This window comes from Scleropages formosus, chromosome 10 (genome assembly GCF_900964775.1).
Source record: "Scleropages formosus chromosome 10, fSclFor1.1, whole genome shotgun sequence".
NCBI lineage: Eukaryota > Metazoa > Chordata > Actinopteri > Osteoglossiformes > Osteoglossidae > Scleropages > Scleropages formosus.
Window position 1 is genome coordinate 7,970,208 of NC_041815.1, and position 25,646 is coordinate 7,995,853.

The 25,646-nt window shown below is 41.3% G+C and overlaps 2 protein-coding genes across 8 annotated transcripts in view; both read left to right on the forward strand.

Annotated features, from left to right (window-relative positions):
- The window catches only part of ryr1b (ryanodine receptor 1b (skeletal)), a 67,985-nt gene extending 49,831 nt beyond the window's left edge, over nucleotides 1–18,154 (forward strand). For 3 of the 6 annotated variants that reach the window (XM_029255664.1, XM_018764397.2, XM_018764382.2), the window contains 22 exons: nucleotides 421–494; nucleotides 4,365–4,445; nucleotides 4,641–4,729; nucleotides 4,828–4,956; nucleotides 5,161–5,265; nucleotides 8,784–8,865; nucleotides 8,965–10,271; nucleotides 10,515–10,585; nucleotides 10,676–10,868; nucleotides 10,955–11,041; nucleotides 11,201–11,455; nucleotides 11,607–11,737; nucleotides 11,963–12,005; nucleotides 12,094–12,224; nucleotides 12,821–12,881; nucleotides 12,981–13,127; nucleotides 13,396–13,530; nucleotides 14,771–14,927; nucleotides 15,150–15,214; nucleotides 15,441–15,541; nucleotides 15,796–15,847; nucleotides 16,076–18,154. In XM_029255664.1, the coding sequence (XP_029111497.1) occupies nucleotides 421–494; nucleotides 4,365–4,445; nucleotides 4,641–4,729; nucleotides 4,828–4,956; nucleotides 5,161–5,265; nucleotides 8,784–8,865; nucleotides 8,965–10,271; nucleotides 10,515–10,585; nucleotides 10,676–10,868; nucleotides 10,955–11,041; nucleotides 11,201–11,455; nucleotides 11,607–11,737; nucleotides 11,963–12,005; nucleotides 12,094–12,224; nucleotides 12,821–12,881; nucleotides 12,981–13,127; nucleotides 13,396–13,530; nucleotides 14,771–14,927; nucleotides 15,150–15,214; nucleotides 15,441–15,541; nucleotides 15,796–15,847; nucleotides 16,076–16,171 (3,592 nt within the window). In that variant the 3' untranslated portion in view covers nucleotides 16,172–18,154. Of the gene's footprint in view, nucleotides 1–420; nucleotides 495–1,955; nucleotides 1,974–4,364; nucleotides 4,446–4,640; nucleotides 4,730–4,827; nucleotides 4,957–5,160; nucleotides 5,266–7,110; nucleotides 7,141–8,198; nucleotides 8,229–8,783; nucleotides 8,866–8,964; nucleotides 10,272–10,514; nucleotides 10,586–10,675; nucleotides 10,869–10,954; nucleotides 11,042–11,200; nucleotides 11,456–11,606; nucleotides 11,738–11,962; nucleotides 12,006–12,093; nucleotides 12,225–12,820; nucleotides 12,882–12,980; nucleotides 13,128–13,395; nucleotides 13,531–14,770; nucleotides 14,928–15,149; nucleotides 15,215–15,440; nucleotides 15,542–15,795; nucleotides 15,848–16,075 lie in introns of all 6 variants that reach the window. The other 3 variants (XM_018764375.2, XM_029255663.1, XM_018764389.2) reach the window with 3 other exon arrangements.
- A 1,601-nt stretch (nucleotides 18,155–19,755) lies between these two features.
- Nucleotides 19,756–25,500, forward strand: LOC108941775 (galectin-4-like). Of its 2 annotated transcripts, XM_018764612.2 has the most exons (14): nucleotides 19,756–19,891; nucleotides 20,735–20,964; nucleotides 21,242–21,330; nucleotides 21,994–22,198; nucleotides 22,396–22,509; nucleotides 22,768–22,800; nucleotides 22,941–22,976; nucleotides 23,220–23,258; nucleotides 23,372–23,401; nucleotides 23,868–23,906; nucleotides 24,117–24,146; nucleotides 24,365–24,453; nucleotides 24,829–24,994; nucleotides 25,190–25,500. In XM_018764612.2, the coding sequence occupies exons 2-14, from the start codon at nucleotides 20,920–20,922 to the stop codon at nucleotides 25,334–25,336; spliced, it is 1,062 nt and encodes a 353-aa protein (XP_018620128.1). In that variant the 5' UTR covers nucleotides 19,756–19,891; nucleotides 20,735–20,919; the 3' UTR covers nucleotides 25,337–25,500. The 2 variants fall into 2 exon arrangements, with proteins under 2 accessions (XP_018620128.1, XP_018620136.1); XM_018764620.2 differs by lacking the exon at nucleotides 23,372–23,401.
- Nucleotides 25,501–25,646: the final 146 nt, after the last annotated feature.

Consider the following 25,646-nt stretch of genomic DNA (forward strand, 5'->3'; position numbering starts at 1 on the left):
ATGATTTGTTCAGGGAAGTCATGTAATAAAACTTTATGGTAATACTGAAGATATTTTTCTAGTGCAGCTCACTTAAATTCGAGACCCTTAAGACATATATTCAGGGGGATGTGGTGGTACGGCGGGTTCAGCCGGTGCCCTAGCGGGTCTGGGGTTTAAGCTCTGCTTGGGATGCCTTGTGACGAGCTGGTGTCCTGTCCTGGGTGTGTCCCCTCCCCCTTTGGCCTTGCGCCCTGTGTTGCTGGGTTAGGCTGCAGCTTACCATGACCCCCGCTTGGGACAAGTGGTTGTTGCCAATGATGGATGGGTGGATGAAGACAAGTATTCAGGAAAATCATACTGAAAGTATTTGATGCAACTGAGCATATGCTGAGTAGACATGCTTAATGTAAATCTCTATGTTTCTGCACCTTTTTGCAGTGTTCTAGACCTGAACGCCTTCGAACGACAGAACAAAGCAGAGGGGCTGGGGATGGTGTCAGAGGAGGGCACAAGTGAGTAGGAAAGCATGATCTCTAAAGAGATTGTGTCAGGTCAGGACAGTAGCACCCACCAACGCACACACGCACGCGCGCACACACACGCACACACGCACGCACACGCACGCACCCACCAATGCACACGCGCACACGCACGCACGCACGCACGCACGCACACACACACACCAGCCATTTGAGCTGTTACATGATACACATTATTCTCTTAGTTGACTTATTTTTTGTCAACAATACTAAGCCTCATAAAGCCTTAGTATTGGTTTATTCTCTAATGATTCATACCCATTAGGTACCATTGTTTTTTATGGACATGTAACAGCAATCAGAATTGATCAACAAAAGGTCTGAATGTTACTGAACCATCCATTATAATAAGTCCATTATAATTAATATTAAAGTATTACCAAAATACATACAAACAGGTCTTTTTCAGAAAAACTTTATCTAAATCTTCTGTTTTTTTTTACATGTCCTTTTATGTTGTTTGTTATTTAGCTTTTTAAAATGTTTTTTGAAATTTTATTTCTGGTTTCTTCATGTGAAAGTACACATACTTGTTTCTCTCCAGTTATCGCCCATCTGTATTTGATATGTGTTATTTCCTAGTGACTTTTGCCATTTTTTTTTCTAACGTGTTTATTTATCTCTGTCTATTTATCAATGTGTAAAGATATTTAAATGTGACACTCAGATTCAAATTTTTGTGTTTTCTTAATGCTTTTGGTCTTGTCTTGCGATTTCTACAAATATACTGAGTTCAAGTGAGTAAAGACAATAATAATCTGAGTTTTACATATAAACAGAGTTTAGAATTTTCACAGAGCTCTGGCTCGACTTTTGATGAATAAAAAAAAATCCAGCTAGAGCTCTGTGGAAATTCTAGACTCTGTGTACATGTAAAGATTTGCAAAACAGCCATATAAAAAAAGAATGAAAGTACTTTGATTTAGGAATAAACAGCATATTGATTGGGTTGGTGTACCTGTGTTAGCACAAATCACGACATTCTACATCTGGAGTAAAAAAAATCATGGGAAAATGAATAGGACAAGTGGGGAAAAGAGGCGTTTTACATTTATTTTCATTTTAAAACTGTAATAGGTTCTCTTTTTGACCCCATTCTGAGTAATTGAGCACAACTTTGTGTTTTCGATTCATCCTGTGTACAGTATGCCCCATGCATTCACTTTTACTGGTATCCTTAACCCCAACATTCTGTTTTAGAGAATGATTGTTAAAGCACAGATGGTACAGCAACAGTACAGAGGTATGACACTTGATGGCGAACCTGTGCCTGGTCAACACCTGTACTCCTGCTGTTGTCAACTCACCCGCCATCTCTCTCTCTCTCCTTGCCCCTCTGCCAAACATCACTTCATGTCACCCGCACAACCGCCCTTGTGCTGTGATCTCTTTTCCCTTTACTCCTCCACCCTCACCTCCTTTCATGGGTCGCAGACATAAAGCTAGAGCGTGGTAAATACTACACCAGTTTCTTTTGTTTTTAATCTCAATTTCCCTCTGTTTCTGCCTGTCTCACTGTCTCTCTTTCTTTCTACATATTTTTTTCTATGTATTTATTTATTCATCCTTTTGTGCTGTGAAGTCAATCTGCATTTCATTTCGCACTCAAGGAAAAAATGAATATATAAAAAAACTTTTCAACTTGTATTCAAATTTTGATTAGTGGCCATGACCTACTAAAATAGCTTCATTTTAAATTTTCTAGATTTTAAATCTGACAATACTCTACCTGGGAAAGTAAACCAGTTATTACCTTGATTTCTGTTAAGAAGTGAAAAGTTTTATTTATTTATGTTTTACCCTTGAGTGTTTAATTACAGATCTACTGTAGCTCAAAAACTCATATACTGGTTACTGATTGAAAGGAAAGAAAATGAACTGAACCAATTCTGTAGTTCTTCCTTTCTTAATCAGTTCTCTAGTGGAAACCACTGAGAACTGTCAGTAACAATACAATCTTAGCACCCTGAAATGAATTGCAGTTTTCAGAAAGAATACTATTTCAAATCTCCCTCCTGAGAAAAGTTCCACAGCATTCCCTCAAAGATTTGTCCTCTTCATGATTTTTTTTTTTTTTTTGAGGCTTTTATTTAAAAAGAGACCTTCATTACTTTCTTTGTCATGATCACGATTATTTAGAGTACCAATGCACAAAGGAAAAAAAAAGATAATTTTCATTACAGTTTATCCTTGCTGGGAGTGAACAGGTGTCATAATAAATCTACTCTATTACAATTTTATTAATTAAAATAATATTCTGTAGTGTAAATTCCATTATAGTCAACTTGAGCTTTACTTCATACAGTTTTATTGTCTCTGCTTTCTTGCCTATTTGTCGACTAATAATTGTAACTAATATTTTAGCTGTTATCTCTGCTACAGTACCTGGTAATAAATAATACAGTATGTAAATATTGTACTATATTTTTTCTCTTAACTATATATACTGGAAACCAGAGAAATCAGCTTTCGGGCAGTTTGGGCAGTTTGGCTGAATTTTGCTTTGCAAGTGTCTGCTGCATGGAGATAGTTTGGCAGCATGGATTCTGTCATAAATAATGGTCACAATACCTCTATAGCCATACGTATTAAAAAAAGCACAGCTTCAGATACTAATAACAAGTACTTGAAGTAAATGAAGATTGTTTGGCTTTTCACATCGCTATGCACTATGTGCCACCAAGACACCAAGAGCTAGTGGTGTAGATGAGGCTGTGGCTAATGCTTTGAAGTCACATTTATTGAGATGACCTCTAGGAATATGTCCGCATGTCGTCTTTTGTTTCCCACTACAATTGGAAAAGTCTGATTTTTGAGTGTCTGCAAGGTTCAAAAGTCAAGGCTTTCTTGATTCACTCCATAGCCCCCCCGCACAACACCTCTGCCACAGCATCCCACTTTGGACCCTACTGGCAAAGGCAGTCCTTTACTGTCATCATTCCTCTCCCTTTTCCACCAGTTGTGGAGTTAGTGGAGTGCAGTAGATCTGTCCTGCATGAACCGGTGTGTGCGGATGCGTGCAGGTGTGCAAGTCTATGGATGTATGGCTGAAATGCAAGCTTCTTATGCCTCTCTTTTTTGTGTGTGCATTTCAGTGATATCAGGATATTATTCTGTATTACTGTGATTGTCTTTGTAAAGATGGGTATTATTCTTTCGTAGTATTTTATGTCAATGTATATTGTATATATGTGCATTTTGTATGTGTACACATTTATGTGTATTTGTGTCAGTAGGTGTTAAATGTATTTTAGCTGTTTCCGGTGTCCCTCTGTGTGTCCTTTATCTTTCTGTGTTCTTGTCTCTGAATGTGACAAAGTTCGTCCCAGCCAGCTGTCAGTCAAACGCCAGGTGTGATGTGGATAAGAGTGGACTTATCCACTAACTTCTGTGCTCCATTGTTCACCAGCTTGCATTGAAGTGACAGGCGAACATGTTCTAGAACAGTTTTTGCGGTTCTTACTAACATGCTAACGGGGGTTCGGGGGTGTGATGTGTCTGTGGTATTGTTTACACCTGAATGCATGTGTGTATATGTTGTACCCTAAAGAGTTCTCACACTCCTATAACTATAGAACAAACCAGAACACCAACAGTCAAGATACATGCAACATAACTCATGTTGACTCATGTAACTGGCTTTTCGCAATCATAGATTCCCTTTATCATTCCCACACATACACATAGTCTTAAGCACAAGCTCTCTTTTTTCATTCCTCTCCATCTCACTGTCTTACACTTCACCTTCCAAATGCACCTTAAAGACACGAGCTGCAGCCCAAACCCTTACCTTTTCATCTTTCTTGCCTCTCACATGGTCTCTGATCTTCTCGCTTTTCCCAGAAGAGAAAGTCATGGCGGACAACGAGTTTACCTGCGATCTCTTCCGCTTCCTGCAGCTACTTTGTGAGGGCCACAATAATGGTAAGTTAAAGGTAGCTTGTTTTCCTCTTGAGACATGGTACCTGCTACCTTTTGGCTCTGAGGCCAAAGAAATAAGGATATGGATAACTAATGCTGTGTGGACAACAGAGTTGATGTAAAGTTGACATGAACTGCAAGCAGGGCTAACTCCACCAGGTCTATGGGGTCTTACGCTGCTGCTTGTTCTTCTTGCAGACTTCCAGAATTACCTGCGAACACAGACGGGCAGCACTACCACCATCAATATTATAATCTGCACTGTGGACTACCTGCTGCGATTGCAGGTGAGCCACCAGCCTGCATGGCCACAATCCACCAAAGATGTGAGTTGCTTCAAAAAAGCACAGTCTTTATGCTTCCCCTTTTCCATGTACTCCATTAGGAGTCCATCAGTGACTTCTACTGGTATTACTCTGGAAAGGACATCATTGATGAGCCAGGCAAGAGGAACTTTTCAAAAGCCATGACAGTGGCAAAACAGGTCTTCAACAGCCTGACTGAATACATCCAGGTGAGGCGTTCTCTTATTCAGTGATCTGACTTAATGCTGCTTACTTGTCGTCAAGTTTTACACTGTTACTGTGTACCTGCATAGTTAATGTACAAGTATTTTTCTCAGGGATGGAGCAGCAGTTTTCCTTCTGAAGTTAAAGTTGGGTTCCTTAGCCGCTGCACCACCTGCTGTCTGTTCTAATAGCTTCTTTCATTGTCCCAGGGCCCATGCACAGGCAACCAGCAATCCCTGGCCCACAGCAGGTTGTGGGATGCTGTGGTTGGCTTCTTGCACATTTTCGCTCACATGATGATGAAGCTAGCGCAGGTAGGAGTCTTGGCATCTCAGCACACCACGTGCCACAGACAAACATTCTGATTGCACAGGCATTGAGTGCACACCTACTGATGACTGACACACACACACAGATATTGTTCACAGAGCTCTGGCAACATATGCAGTGGTGGCATGCAGATTTGTTTTAAAAACAATCTTGCACTCACGCACGCACTCACGCACGCACTCACGCACGCACTCACGCACGCACTCACTCACTCACTCACTCACTCACTCACTCAGCTAACTGCTTGTCCTGGTCAGGGTCATGGTAGTCCAGAGCCTATCCCGGATTCTCAGGGCACAGTGATGGGGAGTACACCCTGGACAGGACATCAGTCTATCACAGAGTAGGCACACACACAAATGAATTTTAAAACACCTACAATTCAAGTAGGGACAAATAGCTTCAGCCAGTGTATGTGTGTATGTGTGTATACAGTTCAAGTAATGAATTAGTACTGCCTTTTTTGGAAATCATTTTCATTGGGTTGTTTATACCATGTGCAGTATGTATTTATTTTTTCATCTGCAGAAGTTGTATTAATTGGTTGAACCCTATATATCAGATTTCTGTTTTCTCATTGCATCTGTGACTTGACATTCCTTTAAATATAGACATATATCTGAGGTCTGATCTCGCTATTCTTATAATGAAAAAACAAACGTTTTAGCGGTGAATGTGATCCTGCATCAGTGTGCATTTGCTTTAGCCCTGTCCAGGTGTAAGTGTTCTCTCTTCAAACAGAAAATACAAATTAATTTGTCTTGTGCTTCCTTTAACTCAATGATACAGTCCTTTCTGTCTTGCTCTAACAGTGTGTTGCAAACTTATTGGTACCCATGAGTTACCAATGTAAAAAATGCATTTTTGTATTTCTCTCTGAGAAATTCTCTCCTGTTTTATGGGCTCTGAAGGTAAACTGGGGTGACTTTGGGCAACCCTCATTCAGCACCAAGTTTTTCATTGGCTGAATCAAAACAGCAACATAGGAAAGGAAAATGCTCCCATACAAGAATCCATATTCCAAGACCCTTGTAATTACTGTACAACTGAGAGTTTCATTTTGAACATTATAGGGTAGCTATACCATAGATATGTAAAAAAGTTGTTTAGTGTCTACTTTGATTTATACGTTGAGCTTTAAACAATACAGCTGCACCATACGGTATTACAAATGGACTTTGATGTAGCAATGACACAACCAACAATTTATTTATTCTTCAGTATGAGACCCTCTTTCAGATGCCTCACATGCAAAGACACTCCATTGCTAATGTCGCTGAAGGAGGGTTGCAATACGACTGCTGTGTATTGCATATAGCACTTCAAATTAACCTAGTTTAAATGCTACTCCAACTATGATTCTATTATATTTATGGCTTACATGAATCACCTCCTTTTCTCTCACCCCATTGCTGGTTATGTTACACTCCTCCCTAAACTGCCTCTTGAAATATACCCTGCTTTCTTTCTTTCCTTTCCATGAATTACATTGACTAATTGAAAAGGACAATTCAGTGTAAGAATTACAGACAGAATCAGCCAAGTCTCAGGTCCTCTGAAAACACCTGTACCTTACTATGTGTTCATGTACAAATATGTGTTTAGGTCTTCTCTGCCCTTCTTCCATGTAATAATTAAGGACAAGTATTCCATATGCTTATGAAGACATTGGCAAGACGCACAGCAGTGTCACAACATTCCAAATACATCCCAAAAAATACATTTTGTCATACAGGATCAATACACCCCATGGAGAGAACTAAAGAATACAAAAATGATTTAAAAATGTTTTTGGATAACATTTTTATTCTGATGTGTAACCTTGCCAGATGCACCCCGATCCTGGACAACGAACTGCAGTAAGAATCTGTGTGTCTCTATTTCAGCTGCCATCTCATGCATAGTTTTTCAGCTCTTCACATTGACCCCCCCTTCCCACCCCATGTTTCATCTGTCCTTCTCCTACATGTAGTCTTCTTCCTACTTTCTTTTTCTCTTTTTCCTCACGTCTTATTCCGGCTTCTGTTGTTATGTGCCCAGAATTGTGCTGCTTTCCTTGTTCTTTAATAAATGTATTAAAATAGTGAAGATCACAAGAAAATTAGAATACACCAAGAAAGCAATGCACATACTCAGACATACAGACAATTTTTAAAATGATGTAACACAATACAAATTTTACTAAAATGGACAAATTGATAAAATAACTGGAATTTTTTCTGATTGGATGAAGTGAATAGATTGTAAGCATGAATGCAAGTATTGTGTATAAACAGGGGAGATATAAACTGCATTATCACTATCATTGCTTAGTTTCTTTCATCAGTCCTACGTTTTAAAGGACTATTTCTCTTCAGAGACTTGCTCGAATCTGCCTAAGCCCCTGAACAGCAGCTGTCATGTTGCATGTTCCATCGCAACTTGGAAACAAAAATGCTGCGAATGTTTAAATAGGAATGACAGTCATAAAGTATGCTGTGCAATAATGTTCAGTCTGTGGTGATTTTAACCTGACAGTAAGGTGTGTCAGGGTAGTGGGCGGGGCTCAATTGTGCTTTGATTGGCAGCTGATGCTTTCATGTCCTGTGGGCTCACTTCTGCAGCTTTGCCCCATGCCCGCTGCCTCTGGCTCTTAGGCTGGTCCTTCATCACCCAGGGAAACATCCAGGTTGTGCTCTGCTGGCCTGGTGGTGCAAAAAGCTCAGTGACTGTGCATTCTTTGTAATACAGCATATACCTGGTTTTGTGTGTGTCAGAGAGCATTTAGGTTGGAATGTTATGTGGCAAAGCAACTCCTAGGAGGGAGGAGGGAGGGTGTGCTACCTGGTGCCTCGCTACTCCTCCCCAGTTCTGTCTATGTGTCTCTGTGATACTTTTATGCTCAATATGCATTTGTGTTACTGAAATGCAAACCCAGGATCATTTCTGGAATCGATCACACTCTGAGGTAAGGTGATCACTGTTTCGGGGACATGCTCTCTTAAATGGCCAAAGCAGAAGCTTGTTAAGGTTGTGACTCCCTATTATCCCCAGAAACAAGCTTCAAACTTATGATCTTGTCAGGCAGTGGCTTGGTCAATGTTAAGACTCTAGATATGCCTCAATGAACAATGAGCCATCTTACTCAATAACATTTAGTGTATTTTGGTTTAGATGTTGTAAAAGTGAGAACATGTCATTATATGAGAGTTGGCGAAATACAGATCTCCTTAGTAAATCCCCTTTTTACTGGTATTGTCCCTTTAACAGAGTATGACATTCTCAGGTAGTTTGCCCTTTAAAGAATTTACCTGGTTAACGGCATGTATTATTGCTATGTCTGTGTGTCAATGCAAAAAGAAATCCCACATTAATGTGGTTACTGCAGAGATTTTGTCTTTAAGGCTGTAGAATCCCCAGTCTTCATAATCTTGCGGCAAGAGTTCCAAAAATTCTTAAAAAATACAGTTCCAGCACCAATATAGGATTAAAGTTGTTTGTATATCTTCATTTCATATTGCAGGATTCCAGTCAGATTGGTCTATTGAAGGAGCTGCTGGACCTTCAGAAAGACATGGTGGTAATGCTGTTGTCTCTACTGGAGGGTAAGATTATATTGTCTTCTCTTCTGTCTCCCTGACATCTTAGTCCAATTCCTCTGTCTTTTAGCTTTCACTAACCATTCCTGTTCTCCATTACTCCAGGCAACATTGTAAATGGAACCATTGCACGCCAGATGGTGGATATGCTGGTAGAATCATCCAGCAATGTGGAGATGATCCTCAAGTTCTTTGACATGTTCCTGAAACTCAAGGACATTGTAGCTTCAGATGCATTCCGTGACTACGTGACTGACCCCCGTGGATTGATCTCAAAGAAAGACTTCCAGAAGGCCATGGATAGTCAAAAACAGTATTCACCATCAGAGATCCAGTTCCTGTTGTCTTGCTCAGAGGCTGACGAGAATGAAATGATCAACTTTGAAGAGTTTGCTGATCGCTTTCAAGAACCTGCCAAGGACATTGGCTTCAACATTGCAGTGTTGCTGACTAACTTGTCAGAACATGTTCCCCATGATTCCCGGCTGCAGAACTTCCTAGAGCAGGCAGAGAGTGTGCTGAATTACTTCCGTCCCTTCCTAGGCCGTATCGAGATCATGGGTGCCAGCAAGAGGATAGAACGTATCTACTTTGAAATCAGTGAGGTCAACCGCACCCAGTGGGAGATGCCCCAGGTGAGAGAGTCTAAACGACAGTTCATCTTTGACGTGGTCAATGAGGGTGGTGAGTCTGAGAAGATGGAACTCTTTGTCAATTTCTGTGAGGACACCATCTTTGAGATGAACATTGCTGCACAGATTTCGGAGCAAGAGGAAGAGGAAAAGGATGATGATGATGAGGAAGAAGGTGCAGGGGAGGGTGGTGAAGAAGGTAGTGGAGAGGGGGAGGGGGAGAATGGAGAAAAAGCACCTCCAGAATCTACCTCCGCCTTTGCAGACTTCATAAACAGTGTAATCAGCTTCTTTGGGATGTTCACTTTCCGCAACCTGCGCAGACAGTACCGGCGGATCCGGAAGATGACTGTGAAAGAGATGGTAGTCGCATTGGCCACCTTCTTCTGGACCATCTTTATAGGCATCCTACAGTTCATCTACAGTATCTGCAGGGGGTTCTTTTTGCTTGTGTGGAATACACTCTTTGGGGGTCGTCTTGTAGAGGGAGCTAAGAAAATGACAGTAACAGAAATCCTGGCCAGCATGCCGGACCCTACACAGGATGAGGTGCATGGAGATTTACCTGCTGAGCCTGGGGCAAGGGTGGAACAAGAGGCTGGTGGAGTTGCAGACCTAATGGAAGGGGGTGGAGTTGAAGAGGAGGAACAGGAGACCAAGGAGAAAGAAGGAGGCCGAATTCCAGGCTTTGATACCCCTGGCGGCCTTGGTGACATGGGGGAGCCTGCTACTGTTGAACCCCCCACTCCAGAAGGTTCTCCAATAACCAAGAGGAAATTGGTGAGATGTTATCCCCTAGGATGCATCAACTTAACAAAGTCTCATTCACCATAAGAACTACATTATATCATTTCAGTCGACACTGTGACGTTGTAGTGTTCTATGCTTCCATCATGCAGGGTTATGGCACATTTTTAAGCAATCATTTCATAATTATGTTGTTTAGCTACTTAATTTTAATTTGGAACTGCTCCACTATACAAATTCCAAAAACTGTTTTGCACCATTCTGTGCATATTGCAGCTGGATTCTGACGAAGGTGGGGCTGAACAAGAAGTCACGGAAGAAGCACCACCTGAACCTGAGAAGGCTGAGTGCGAATCTCTCTGTGTCATATCGCTGTACATTTGTGTGACTTCCTTCTGTTCTGTCCCATTTTGTATTTAATTTGTATTTTCCTTCAGTGCTGAAAATGGAGAGAAGGTTGAAAAGGAGGCTGAGGCTGAGCCTGAAGCTGAGCCAGAGCCAAAAGCTGAGGAACCAGAGAAAGAAGAGGAACAGACAGAGAAGGTCAAAACTAAGAAAGACAAGAAGTCAGAGACAGAGGATGGCTTTGAGCTCTGGAATGAGTTGGAAATCCAGAGGAATAAATTCATGGTAAGGGGACTGTAAAATTTTTTCCTTCTTTTTTCTTCCTGAAGTTGGTTTAGTAATTAGGTATCTTTTTTCTTCTTTCCTCATAGAACTACCTGTCCCGCAACTTCTACAACCTACGTTTCTTGGCTCTCTTTATTGCCTTTGCCTTGAACTTCATCCTGTTGTTCTATAAGGTATTTATTGGAGAACTTCCCTTAATTACCTTAACTTTACTTTAATTACCTTAATTTCTCTTGGCTTATGACTCCGGGTTTTGCTTCTTTATTTTTCGTTGTTTCAAATTTGTATCCGTATATTCAGATGTGTGTTTGTCACACTTTCTTCGAACATAGGTGTCGGACAGCCCTCCTGGCGAGGAAGATTTTGAGGGTTCAGCCATGTTTGAGGGCTCAGCGATGTTTGAAGGCTCTGGGGGTGAGGCAGAAGGATCTGGGATGGAAGATGGAGATGAAGAAGATGAGGAAAATGGTGTGGTGTACTACTTCCTGGAGGAGAGTACTGGCTACATGGAGCCAGCTCTAGCTTTTCTTGGTATTGTACACACTATCATCTCCTTCCTCTGCATCATCGGCTACAACTGTCTCAAGGTTAGTTAGTCCACCTCACCTAAGTCACTTATTGTTCCTCAATTTTGTAGCGGAAACAAGCAAGAGCAATGCAAGTCCACATTCCATATCTTTTAGGTTGTGAAAGTGATACCTTCTTATTTTTAAATCATTATGTTTAAATCTTCTTTAGGTTCCTCTGGTCATTTTCAAAAGGGAGAAGGAACTGGCTCGGAAATTAGAGTTTGACGGTGTGTATGTGACAGAGCAGCCTGAGGACGATGACATTAAAGGCCAGTGGGATCGTCTGGTTCTCAACACACCGTAAGCAGTAATCATGCTCTACATTACTGCTAGATTCACAATAATCAGAAATATAACCTTCCTGTATTTTTTCATGACACATGCAGCTACAGATAAGAAAAGAATAATTTACAGTTATTATTTTGATACATGTTCCAAAGTAACAAGTGGTATTTATAGTGACTTTCACCCAGTTGTGGTTAAAAGATGAAAAGTTTTCTGAAATGTGCTTTTCCACATTTTCAGGACCTTCCCAAACAATTACTGGGACAAATTTGTGAAGAGAAAGGTGAGTAGGAGTATGGAGCTGTTTTTTTTTTTTTTCTGTTTGTGTAGTCAGCAGAGGTGAGAGTGACCGCTGTGCTCCGTGCCCTCAGGTGCTGGAAAAATATGGGGACATCTACGGCAGAGAAAGGATTGCTGAGCTTCTCGGCATGGACTTGGCTTCGCTGGATGTCAGCACTCAACAGCAGAAAAAACCAAAGCCTGATAATTCTGTGTTTACCTGGTAATGACCACCTGCTTGTACTGTTTTCAACACAGATTCATACAGGGTCCCAGTTTTACATGAGCAAACACTCAGTGCCCATATATAGGGTCTTTCGGCCTTTTACATTAGCATGTTTGACGTATGTTATTATATAGGTGGTCTGCAAGTTAAGACATGTGACTTACGACCACCTGGATTGACCATAGCTGCCCTGTGAACCTTATGGTATAATTTTTGTGTCCCAATTTTTGGTTATGATATTAAATAACAACCAATTAGCATCAACTGACTGCACTGTTGCAAGGCACCCATATACATTATTGTTTGGGTCTCAGTCAGCCTTCGGACAGCAGTTACAATGTATTTACAAAACTCGCTTGTGATTCCCTTCAAGGTATTTTTTGTTTAAAATGGCTATCGAGCAAATAAGTGATATGGTTCACATGATATATGCATGACATAAGGGGATTTTTGACGTATGATGAGGGAGCACCTGTAGTTGATGATGTTTGTGTCACATATTTATGGAGAAATTTAGATATTTTGAGGACCTATTGATAAATGTTGCACGAAAAGTAAACCCTATAATCACAGCACAATTCCCTTCTTTTTAGGATCACTTCCTTTGACATCAAATACCAGATCTGGAAGTTTGGAGTTGTGTTCACAGACAATGTAAGTGGTGAAATATAAAATTTAAACTGCAGTAAACCCATTGAAATTTGTTTTATGTTTTGTAATGAAATCATGTGCTTCTTTTCCCTTTGTGCTCAGACTTTCCTGTACCTGGTGTGGTACCTGGTGATGTCCCTCCTTGGCCACTATAATAACTTCTTCTTTGCTGCTCACCTGCTGGACATTGCTATGGGTGTTAAGACTCTGCGCACTATCCTGTCCTCTGTCACCCACAACGGCAAGCAGGTAATGTCATGCCTGTGTTCTTTCACCCAGTGCTGCCCTTTTTGGTCCCCTTTGTTAATAATACCAGTCACCCTGTTACAATCACGATTGTTGATGGAAAAAGTAACAATCTTATTCAAGGATGCAGCCGTTGTGGGTTTTTCCCTCCAGACTTGTACATAAACCCCTAAATACAGCAGAATGTCTCACTGTTCATTGCTTTAGCCTGTAGTCAATGTCCGGTTTCAGACAGAGCAGGTCAATGAGTGATTCCATTTCTATCTGTCAGCTGATGATGACTGTGGGCTTGCTGGCTGTGGTTGTGTACCTCTACACTGTGGTAGCCTTCAACTTCTTCCGGAAGTTCTACAACATGAGTGAGGATGAGGATGAGCCAGACATGAAGTGTGATGACATGATGACGGTGAGCATGCTGAGAGCGAACACCCTTGAGTTACTATTTCCTTCCATTGCCACTCTGTGAAAGTAGCACCTGAAGCTAAATCTTTTCTGCAGAATCGCAAAAATAAGAGCACACTCATACCTCAACTTATGAACACAGTTGAGACTGGAAGTCTGTTCGTAATTAGGAACTGTTTGTAAATCCACCAGCTATAACAAAAAAAGTTTAATAGTCCATCTTAATCCCTCAGTTTATACACAAATTATGTTATATTACTGTCAATCCTCCTCTGTACTGAAAACACTGGATGTAAAACAGTAAAATGTGAATAGGACATCAATTTATTTCATTCTCTTTTACTTATCTAGAATGCATTAGTGGGGTCAGTTTGACCTTAACTTGTCTGTTCTGTGTGATGGGTTCAAAAATTTAAAATCCCTATTTTGCCATTCCAGAAATATATCACATAATCTTCCTGTGTCTTCCCAAGTAGGGAATTTTCATATTAGTGTGATTTTAAATGGTAGTCATTATAAAAATCATTATGATATACTGCATAAAAGTGTCAAAATTAGTAAAAAATTACCTGTATTTGTTTTAATATGCTAATTAAAATTCTCTGCTGTCTCATTGTTTACTGGGCCACAGACCAGGAAAAAATGTAAAATTTCATGTTTTGCAATACAGAAATAGGCAGTTCTGTGCTTTTTGGGAGAATATTCTATTTCTGAAAATAGAGGGGTAAATAAACTCAGAAATGGTCTTCAGAAATTAGTAACTTGGATGTTCCTAACACAAGGCAAACGTCTGCAGTTCTTATTACTGTAAGTAAATTTTAGAAACATGTCTGTGATGTGTAATTAATAATACACACACACACACACACACACACATTTTCGGAACCGCTTGTCCCATATGGGGTCGCGGGGAACCGGAGCCTACCCGACAACACAGGGCGTAAGGCCGGAGGAGGAGGGGACACACCCAGGAGGGGACGCCAGTCGGTAGCAAGGCACCCCAAACGGGACTCGAACCCCAGACCCACTGGAAAGTAGGACCCAGTCCAACCCACTGCACCACCGCGCCCCCCATTAATTAGTAATATGTAAATGTAATTACTGTATTTCAGCCTTCATAGAAGTCATGTCTTATTCTTCTGGAATATTTTATTCTAATGAAACCCAGCGGTTTTTTGACATTTTTCCCTACTCGTGATCTTGAAACTGTACATACTTACTTGTCCCTCTCCTTCACCTCCCAGTGCTACCTATTCCACATGTATGTGGGGGTGCGTGCTGGAGGAGGCATAGGAGATGAGATTGAGGATCCTGCAGGAGATGAGTATGAGCTATACCGGGTGGTCTTTGACATCACCTTCTTCTTCTTTGTGATTGTAATCCTGCTGGCCATCATCCAGGGTATGTCATTCCGGGTGACTATGCATGCGTAACACACCCTTCATCCTCAACTCATAAATTAGCCTCAGTAGAATGTTGCTCTGGAATGACTAAGGATGCAGATGGGGATATGGTTGTGGAAACTGAAGCCATACTCCACAAAAGTAGCTCCTCTCAAAGCTGTTTCTGTGGCTGGCAACTGTTCTTGCTGTTTTCTACTATCTTGTGTTTGTTGGCTTTCAGGTCTGATCATTGATGCTTTTGGGGAGCTGAGAGACCAGCAGGAGCAGGTCAAAGAAGACATGGAGGTAAATGCTCTCTCCCTTTCTTTACTTCCACTGTTGATTGTTGCTAATCTGAAAACTGTATTTTTTCGCTTTCTGTAAATGTTTACTTGAACAATTTAGTTTGAGTCTTTATTAAGACAGTTTAAGATCTGAGGTAGGAAAGAAATCTGCAGTACACTGTTCTCTGTAGTTTTTTTTAAAGTTCTCAGCATTTCCTCACTTGATTACTCTCCCCCCTACTATACAGACCAAGTGCTTCATCTGTGGGATTGGGAGTGACTACTTTGACACCACTGCTCATGGATTCGAGACGCACACCATGGAAGAACACAATCTGGCCAATTACATGTGCGTGACTTCTACCAGAGTAAAAAACGGTAGCAATGAGATCTTAGCAATACAACACATGAGTTGTTTGTGTGGCTGGTCACTGGAAATATTGTCATAATTTCTGCCCTTCGGATTTTTTTGTTACAGCTTCCTTTGCACAGCGATCCTCTTGAAGCCAGTTAACAGTAGCACTGACATGAGGAGCTCTTCTCATTGATTGTTGCCATGTAATGACTGCACTAATACATGTAAATATCTGGCATTTTCTACAGGTTCTTCCTGATGTACTTAATCAATAAAGATGAAACTGAGCACACAGGACAGGTCAGTACCCAAGTCTGTCTGGACTGTGTAGTATGACAGGATTGCTGGAGTTCCAAATTCAGTCTTTTAACATATTCTGATTTAATGATAATACAGAATCCCATTGGTTTCAACAAGTATGGTAATGGTGAAGTTTTCCAAAATTTCATTATTATCTTTTTTTTGCTGCCTCCTTTCTGTATGTCTCTCCTCCTATTGTTATCTGTCTCTGTCTCTCTGTCTTCCCAGGAGTCCTATGTCTGGAAGATGTACCAGGAGCGGTGCTGGGATTTCTTCCCAGCTGGGGACTGTTTCAGGAAGCAGTATGAGGATCAGCTGGGATAACTCTGTGCTCCACATCTGCACGTGTGTGTTTGTGTGAGAGAGACTGAAAGACACTACAGCAAAGCACAGATGGAATTTCGGCTTGTGTGCATCGGTCAAGTGTCACACCTTGACGTTGTCACAGGAACGCACACACGTGCACATGCATGCATGCACAGAGACCAGCAATCGCATGTGGACCCCAGCAGTTTTGACTAAAAATGTAATAGGAAGTGGATGATTGAGTGAATGAGAAATATTAATAACAGAGAGATGAATGGAACGTACAAAAATTATTTATATTACTGTAAATACACTTTATGGCCTTCCTTGTATATAAGAATGTTGGAATGAAGACACAAAGATTGGTGTAAGAATGCCTGAATTTAAGTGACCGCAGCTATACTGACAAAAACACACATTAACTCAGCACACCCTCTGAGTGTGTGCATATGCGTATAAAGAGCAAGAATGAAACTGTGTAAACTCACATCGAAAGGAATTACAGTGCCTAAATCGGAGATCACAACCAACAAAAACCCTTGTGGTGGGCAAGTGCTTCATGGTTACTCTAATTGTAATTATGATCAACATATTTGGTACTAGACATACTAAATATCTATATTTAATACTTACAATGTTAAAACAACATTTATTTGTGGCTCTACGTGATGCCCATGTGCAAACAATTGGCTAATGCTTCAGTTTGTACTATTGCTATGAGGTCGATCAGCTCTCCTTAACAAAACCCTGAAATCAGTGTGGTCATGGGAGTGGCTGGGAGACTGAGCTGGGAAAAGGGTTCAACCCAGCAAGAACTTGCCAGTACTTGGGTGTTGAATACAAGTCTGTGCAATGAAATAGAAATACAGCCCCCAAAATTAACGTGTCCCTCTATCATATTTTACTAACATGTTATCATTATTTTTATGTCCATTATCATGTGTGTCCTATGACTCTTTCATGAAATACCATCATAAAAATGGAGTGTTCATATAACCCAACCACTCTATAGTCTTACATAGCATTGGTTCTATGCCACCCTAGAGACCAGAACCCTAATGTGAATTAACTAGAGGATTGGCTACAGGGGTCAAAAGTCTTCCTCCATACTTTTACTTCAGTTCTTGGAAAGCAAGATTTATGCTCTGTTTCTGCACTATTGTCAGTCTTGATCAAGTTGTAAGATGTCCAGCAAGTTTTACAAAACAGAGTCTGTATTTGCTTTACATCACTGAATACCTAAAAGCCCCCTTTCTCCCCTCTCTTCAGAATATTGAAGTAGGAATGCTAGAATGAATATGAGTTTACCTTTCTGGAGGAGTAAAAGGTGAATAAAAACAAAGCAATATTTCTGGTATGCAATCAAAAGTTGTAAAACAAACTTTGGGGTTACCCGGTTTAGAATTTTACTTAGTTGTTTTTAGAGAATCTGTGGAGTACACTTTTCTCTGCAAATGTAACATGAAGTCATGGGTGAGCTTCGGATCTCACAAACCACCTCAGTTAAAAGTGTAGGCCACCAACACACATGCTGTTACACACACCGGCTCCTTGTTTCATGTTTTGTAACTTGTATTCATACCATATGTGATTAACTGCTGTGTATTTATCTAAGCCCACAAAGGATTTTTCCCTTGTCACTAAATGTCTGTGTGAATCGAAGACGAGAAAGGGGCTCGTGGCCTGTGGTTTACAGCGTAAAAAAACATCACTGCTTCCTGAGATCTGTGAGCCACCTGACTGAAGCCTGTGTTTCAATACTGAGTAAACTGATTTGAATATTTTAAAACTTGCCTTTTTGCCTGTTTAGTTGCGTTCCATGTTGTTGTCGTCTGTCAAACAATAATGACACTGCACTGATGTTCCACTATGATATTAAATATATTTCCTCAGTTCCCCTAACTGCCACCCCAGTCTAAGTGTGTGTGTCAGGTTAGTCTCTTATAGTCCTTCCCCACCTTTGCTCACCACTACACACAACAGGAGTGCACTCACTCATACATATGCAAACATATGCTCTCTCCAATTCATGGTCTAAATATGACATAATATTTGGCTTATGACCTGACTAGTTTGCTAACCTGCATTCCTTCCGTTCAGCAGAAAGTCGGTAATGAGGCAAAAGTTCAAGTATGTTTGTGAGCTAACCTGTTCTGAAGTCGGTCTTAGTTGTGACACATTCAGAAGTGTAGTATGGTTTCAGTGTTAGTGTAATAACTCCAGGGGGGTGCGGTGGTGCAGCTGATTTGTCCTGTGCCTGCTCTCCGGTGGGTCTGGGGTTCGAGTCCTGCTTGGGGTGCCTTGCGACGGACTGGCGTCCGATCCTGGCTGTCTCCCCTCCCCCTCCGGCCTTGTGCCCTGTGTTGCCGGGTTAGGCTCCGGCTTGCCGCGACCTCACTTGGGTCAAGCATCTTCAGTCATCGTGTATGTATTTAACTCCAAGCACCTCCTCAGCCTGAGGTGTGCAAATGTGTTGATCAGGGCTTCTTAGTTCCTCTCTGGTACTTAGTAGTTCATTGCAGTATTCCTGCCTATATCCGTCATTTAATCTCATCCTACCTGCACAGTGTCTTGCAGAAATTACCTTCTCTAATTGTAATTTTTTCATTTTTGTAGATGATCCACTATTTTGTCTCATGTCCTAATAGTGTTATCTTGTATTCAGCCTGTACAGGGTGACTTACTATGCTCGATATGCTCTACTAATCTACTTACCTGCCTGCCCACACAACAGAGCAATTTAACACCCCCGCACTCAGTTGCATGCAATTCAGATGCAGAAAATCGCCTGAAACACGTCTTTCGACTGAAGGAGGAAACAGGAGCGCTCAGAGGAAACCCACATAAACAAGCAACGAATTTAGCAGGCACGTCTCTGCAATGCAGCTTCCAAAGAATGCTGAGTGTTTAGCTGACACCTTTTCAGCCAAAGTGACTTGCAACGTGGATACACTGCCTAGAGCGAGTCGCTGGTCTTGACTAAAACAAAAAAACACACTCACCCCATTATTAAAGGTTTAAATTTCTGAAAACAATAACCTGTAACTACATGTGGAGCCTTAGCTCATGCAATCATTTTTAATGAAAATGTCAAACAAAGCCTTTTCCACACTGTCCCCTCAGCAGCCCAGTGGCATCCACCAACTTGTCCCCTCACCCTTGTGCAAGGACATAAAATCTTTTGGTCTTTTGACATGAGCATGAGTGCTCTGAAGTACTACTGAGTGCCTGGCATTTAATCTGTTCAGAAATTGCAGAAAATTAATAAAAGTGTGACTAGTATACAATAAAATGTTTTTTTTTTTAATCAAATTCCTTTTTGAAATAATAGCTTCTAATGTCTAACTGCACATTTTAATTCAGTCTGCACTTTTGATAACTCACTATGCACATCTAAAAACTCCTCTTATGTACTGCAGTCAATCTATAACCGTATAACTGTCACGCGGAACACAGGGAGCCGGGATGGCTGAACCCAAGCGCAGGGTTGTTTGTCCGGAGACGAAGTTTCCGGTGTCGGGGACAGGCGAAGGGTCGGTCGATCGGCGGTCAGGATTATTAGAGCAAAGATCCATGGACGAGGTCGGGAGACGTAGCGAAGGGTCGGTCGAACGGCGGACAGGACAGGAACGAGGATCCGTGGACGGGACGGGAAGCGAAGCGAAGAGTCACGGGAAAGACCGGTTGTCCCTGACTAGATTCCGCAGGGGTACGGGAGCTGAAGAGGGTCTTTTTACGGTGAGTGATTACTCGTGAGTTAGTGCGGAGTCAGGTGCTTGTGCTGTGTGGGCGTCGGACGTGACAATAATATTACCATATAATAGTTCAGCTTTAAATCAGCAGTATATCAAAAAAATCACAACTTATGCCTTTGTCATATTAATTTATTGTGCAGGACCTTATCACAATCAGAGAGCTGTTTCTCAAAAAACTGGACTTCATGGGTCTTAGTTAGAGTAGTAATATGGCTCATAACCACTTACTTACATTTATCCATTTAGCAGACACTTTTATTCAAGGTAACGCACAACTCGGCGAAAGCAAACATATTTCGCCAGCAGACTGAGAGATATATGTGCAATCATGCGATTCTCAAAGTACACCCGCTCAGTATACTCACCCACTCTGTCCAATTGCCAATAACACCATTTCTCCAGCTGATATTATGCAAGTAGCTACATATTAAAGTGACAGGACTCAAAAAATTAAACAATTAAGCATATGATGTAGTAAATCACTCATGTAGATTTCTTAGCAAGGGAAGTGCAGTTACCAGTACGTTCTTCATCTTTTGAGCAAACAAGGGAGAAACATTGGCCCTCAACACTAATGAGTCACTTACACATGCAGCTTGCACTGCAAATCCATTTAAAGGTGAAATGTTCTTCTCTAGCTGTAGGGCTGTCATCTTACTAACATCCTATAACATGAATATTCTATGAAAAAAAAATGATCACATGACCTTCCTCTCTGCCTGCCATTCTCATTTAAAACACTCTCTACATTGACCAAGACAAATGGTCCCTCAAAGACAGAACTCGAAACTCTAAACTGGCAGAACGTGTCGGGCTTTGGTTTCAGGTGACGCCTCTTGCTCCTACTATTGCCTGGGATGTCACATAGGAAAGCAGTAGCAGATAAGCACACCTACCGCCTCTGGGTATTGCCACGCCCGTATATGTCCCAGCCCAGTGGGAGCTATATAAACCTGGAAGAACCACTACGTGTTCTGGTCTTTCTCTGCACGCTTGTGTCCTCCCTTCGTCATGGCTTTTGTAGCACCACCGGGATACCAGCCCATCTACAGCCCCGTGAGTACGATTCTTGTATCCAGCTTTCTTCTGTACCTTTTTTGTACTGTCTCCAGACACCAGCTTTTTCTCCGGTCTTTGAATGCTTTACACAATTTGTTTTGCTTCTAGTCACATGTCACTACTCACATTATAGTCTCTTAAAATCTTTAATTATGTTTTTATAGCATTTTACAGTATTATTTTTGTTTTAGATTTATGTCTTTATGTATATGTATGGACTATATTAATGCTGAAATATTGTGCGGATTTTGTCTTCAATGCATATACTGCACAGACTATCCCATATGTGGGGCCCATCTATGGTGGTCTGAGACCTGGTATGTCCATATATATTCAGGGACACATTCCTCATCACATTTCCAGGTAAGGACTTTTCTCAGGGCTCTCTGAGGTAGTGGAGGGACACGATTTTATCTCATGTTTGGCAGAGGACTTTATCCGGTTTGGCTTTGGCAGTCAGACTGGTCTGGGAAGATGGTTGCCAGTTAGCCATGACTCTAGCTATGAATTTGTAAATATGTAAAAAAATAATCCTGCTGCATTTTGTGACATCCTGCACTGGACACGCGACAGAGGAGCTTACATTATAGACTGCTTTATGTTCCATTTTGAACAAGGTTTGCCCCTGGATCTACTGAAGTAGAAATTAAACTGAGTGTAAGACCAGTAGAATATGGGTGGCTGCAGTGTAAAGATTAGAAAAGGTCATTTCTACATTGCAAATGCATTTATAACTCGTGAGTTTTGCTCTTTGTTCCGTGTGCTTAAAAGGAAGGTTTATCACGATAATGCTTGCTCACAAAGGGTAGGGCCAAAAACCACTTATCAAGAAGGTATTACTACTTTGTGTGTTTAACACCCTCCACCCCCGGAAGTGATTAAAAATGGCTGCATTGTGCAACGGCGGTCATTAACATACTAAAATAGGAAGTCCAACAATATCGCCTACAGATTTGACAGTTTTCTCTCTTGGGATTATCTACCAAGGTGGAGGTCAATCACCCCTCTCTGTACTGTCCCCCGTAGGTTTCACATCAATTTGCAGTGTGGTGAGATGGAAGGCTCTGACATTGCCTTCCACTTTAATCCACGATTTGACTTCTGGGACAAGGTGGTCTTCAACACGTTCCAAAATGGCATGTGGGAAGGGGAGGAGAAGATCCACAATATGCCCTTCCACAAGGGCAAGAACTTTGAGACGGTCATTGTGGTCAACTTTGAAGGCTATCAGGTCAGACAAATTTTGTGTGTGCATTTGTGTGTATGTTGCGACGTGTGTGGATACTTCCACGAGTCTGTATGCTGCGGATATGTAAAGAAAGTAATGTTTGCTGAAGTTTCATCATCAAATGGATGAGCAGTGAAAGAAACTGTGTTTCTGGGCTGTTTTATCAGAAGCGCTGATGAAACTTGTTTGGTTTACTGCAGGTGAACATCAATGGTCAGCAGTTCTACTTCTACCAGCATCGCATCCCAGTCGATAGGGTGTGTGCCCTGGAAATTGGGGGAGATGTCACCATCCAAACCATCAACATCACCGGGGTGAGGGATAAAGTCTTCTTTCGCCTTAGAAGCATACGTGTACTTACTGAGCTGTCTATCGTGACTTTATGTTGCAGTTTTTCTTTGTGGCCATTAGCCTGATATGATTTCTAGGTGATGGAGGGCTGTAAATGAGCAACCTTTCATTGAAGCACTCGCTGTGGTCAAATATGCAAGTATTCAAGGAACGGTAACCACGTATCCATTCCATAAGACCCAGAGCTGTGGATCTTATGGTAGATTTGTGTTGCTCCTCAGGGTGCCATGCAGGGGTATCCAGGAGGGATGGCTGTGAGTATACCATCACGTATGAATCTGTACACAAACACAGCCAACGTATCATATTTCAACAGTCAAACTGTGCTTGTTTTTAAATTCAACAAGACCTGTGTTTGTGAGTAAGCTAAAATCACCTTTTCCATTCACTTCAGGGAGGATTCCCAGTTGGTGGAATGCAAGGCATGTGTGTAAGTAGATATATGGTATATTATAGATGTGTGTCAGTCTGTTTGTATGTGGCTTATCTCCCCACTTTTCCTCCTGTTCATCTAACCCAGAACTCATTTAGGGGTGTTGTGGGGGTTCAGTTCTGTTAAGTGCTTAAACTATAAGCTTAACAGTAGTTTCAAATCACTTTATCACTACTGATCTGAAGTCAGAACCCATGTGACCAGACTGATAATAAGTATTTAATTCTATTCTTGGTGCAGGGAGGAGTGGGATACCCAGGACAAGGAGGAAACTTGCCAGTAAGTGAATCACTGTGTTGTTGGCACCTGGTAGCAGCTTCCTGTTCATTTGTTTATGCATAACTGCGGACTCACTCATGTGTTCTTGTCACACCATTGTCTCTTTACAACAGTGTGGGGTGCAAGACTTTCCTGGAATGGGGGTCAGTATTTGTTTTCTCCCCTGTGTGTCTGTGTCTATAAAAAGAAAATGTTCCCCAACAGAAAATTAAACCCTGAAAACAACCAATTTGGGAGAGTCTGCAGGAAATAAGGCTACAGAAGTATTTGTTATACACTTTTATATAGCTCAGGTTTTGTTGAGGTGGTGTTGCAATGTTTTTTATTATAGTGCAGGTCGACGAAAATACCATAATGGCAGGAAAATAAATGTGTGTGTGTGTGTGTGTGTGTGTGTGTGTGTAGGTGAGTAGATTGTGATGTCAAATTCACTGATGGCTCTTGGACATTTTTATGCTCCTTTATAAATGCAAGTTTGATTACAGGGCGGAATGGGCGCTTACACTATAAGTTTAAGAGTAGTTCCAAATCACTTTATCACCACTGATCTGAAGTCAGAACCCATGTGACCAGACTGATAATAAGTATTTGATTCTGTTCTTGGTACAGGGAGGAATGGGATACCCAGGACAAGGAGGAAACCTGCCAGTAAGTGAATAAAAGCTAGTGTGCCCATAAATTGTGATGTAGGGAAAGTTTTAAAAAAAAAAAAATTTTGTCTAATTTTAGTGGACCTAGGGGTGAGGTGGGGGTTTGTGGTGGGATTTTAGGGGGCAAGAAGGATGGATATTAGTGGACAGAAAGAGTGTCCTGGACAAGACAAATGCATGCTCTAACATTCCTACTTGTCCATTTCAGGTTATGGGTGGCATGCCAATCTACAACCCAGTGAGTGACATTTCCTGCATGGGGTCCATGGAAGATTGCGTTGTCTTAAAGTGTTGGAGTGAATCCCATATTTGTCTTGTGTCTCACAATAGCTGACTTTAATTTGGAGTTGAATATTAAGTTGTTGTTTGGGTTTGAGTCCCTCAGTAGGTCTTTTTTGATCCCACATACATTTATGTGTAGACAAGTATGTAAAGTCACTGTGCTGTGTGTTTCAGTCCATTCCCTATGCAGATATGATTCCTGGTGGCATGACACCTAAAAGGACCATTGTAATCAGAGGCATGGTGCCATTTGGGGCAAGAAGGTGTGTGTGTGTGTGTGTGTGTGTGTGTGTGTGTGTGTGTGTGTGCGCGCGTGCGCGCGCGCGCATTTCTATTCTCATTTTATCTTTCTATCAAATGTAGAAACATGCTTATCCAAAACTCAGTTTTGTTATACTGATGAAATAAATATTGTATTTACATTTATTCATTTGACCTTTACTTAAAGTATTTGTCTGTCTCATACTTTTCTCCAGAGTAACTTAACTTAAGCTGCTTACAAAATTCTCTAAATATATGATTGGGTAATTTTTACTGGAACAGGTTAGGGTAAGTACCTTACTCAATCAAACTAGAGTAGAAGATGAGATTCAAATGCAAAGCAGAAGCACTAACGGCTATGAAATCTGCTCTTACAGGTTTGCTGTAAATTTCATGGTATCCGGTACACGGGACATTGCCTTCCACTTTCACCCACGACTAATGGAGGGAGTGATCTTGAGGAACAGTTTCTACGAGGGCTGCTGGGGTGAGGAGGAGTTGGAAATTGGCTACAATCCCTTCTTGGAAGGGCAATACTTTGAGGTGAGTCTACTTTGGTTTTCATCATCCCTGCCATCGATCCCTTTCCCTTCCTTCAACTGTCCATAGCAACCCTGCCCCAGCATCCTGTATGACATCCCAGTCCAATAATTACCAGAATTGTGTCCACATGTCTACTTGTACTAGTGTCTCTTTGTATTTGTAACTAATCATTTTGTGTGTCTGCCTGTCCCTCAGCTCTCTATACGCTGTGGCAACCGACGGTTCAAGGTCTATGTAAACGGAGAGCATCTGTGCAACTTCCATCACCGCTTCCAACCCTTTGGCCAGGTCAATATGCTGGAGATAGAAGGGGATGTGCAGCTCTCCTACATCCACTTCTGATACATTGTCACCTCTATCCACATTGGCCCACCATGAGCGCAGTTCTTGGGATGCTAATAAATATGGGCTCTCTGTGCTCATGAATATGTGGGCTACAGGATAACTTTTGTCATGAGTACAATTTTATAATGGTAGTCTTTTTTTACATCATTTAGACTAACACAGTAAATATTACAACACATAACCTTGGCTACCATTTAATCATTTTACACCCTAAGCTAAACAAACCAGTCATCTAAGATGACAATCCAGAACTGGAATTCCTAGTAAATGCATCAATTCACAGCACTGTTCTGTACATGGTTTTATT

Excerpts from the sequence above, each read along its gene's own strand:
- LOC108941775 (XM_018764612.2), top strand. The coding sequence starts at position 20,920 with ATGGCTTTTGTAGCACCACCGGGATACCAGCCCATCTACAGCCCC. Across the intron at positions 24,147-24,364 it reads GCATGCCAATCTACAACCCA|TCCATTCCCTATGCAGATAT; the intron begins GTGAGTGACATT and ends TGTGTGTTTCAG. Across the intron at positions 24,454-24,828 it reads GTGCCATTTGGGGCAAGAAG|GTTTGCTGTAAATTTCATGG; the intron begins GTGTGTGTGTGT and ends CTGCTCTTACAG.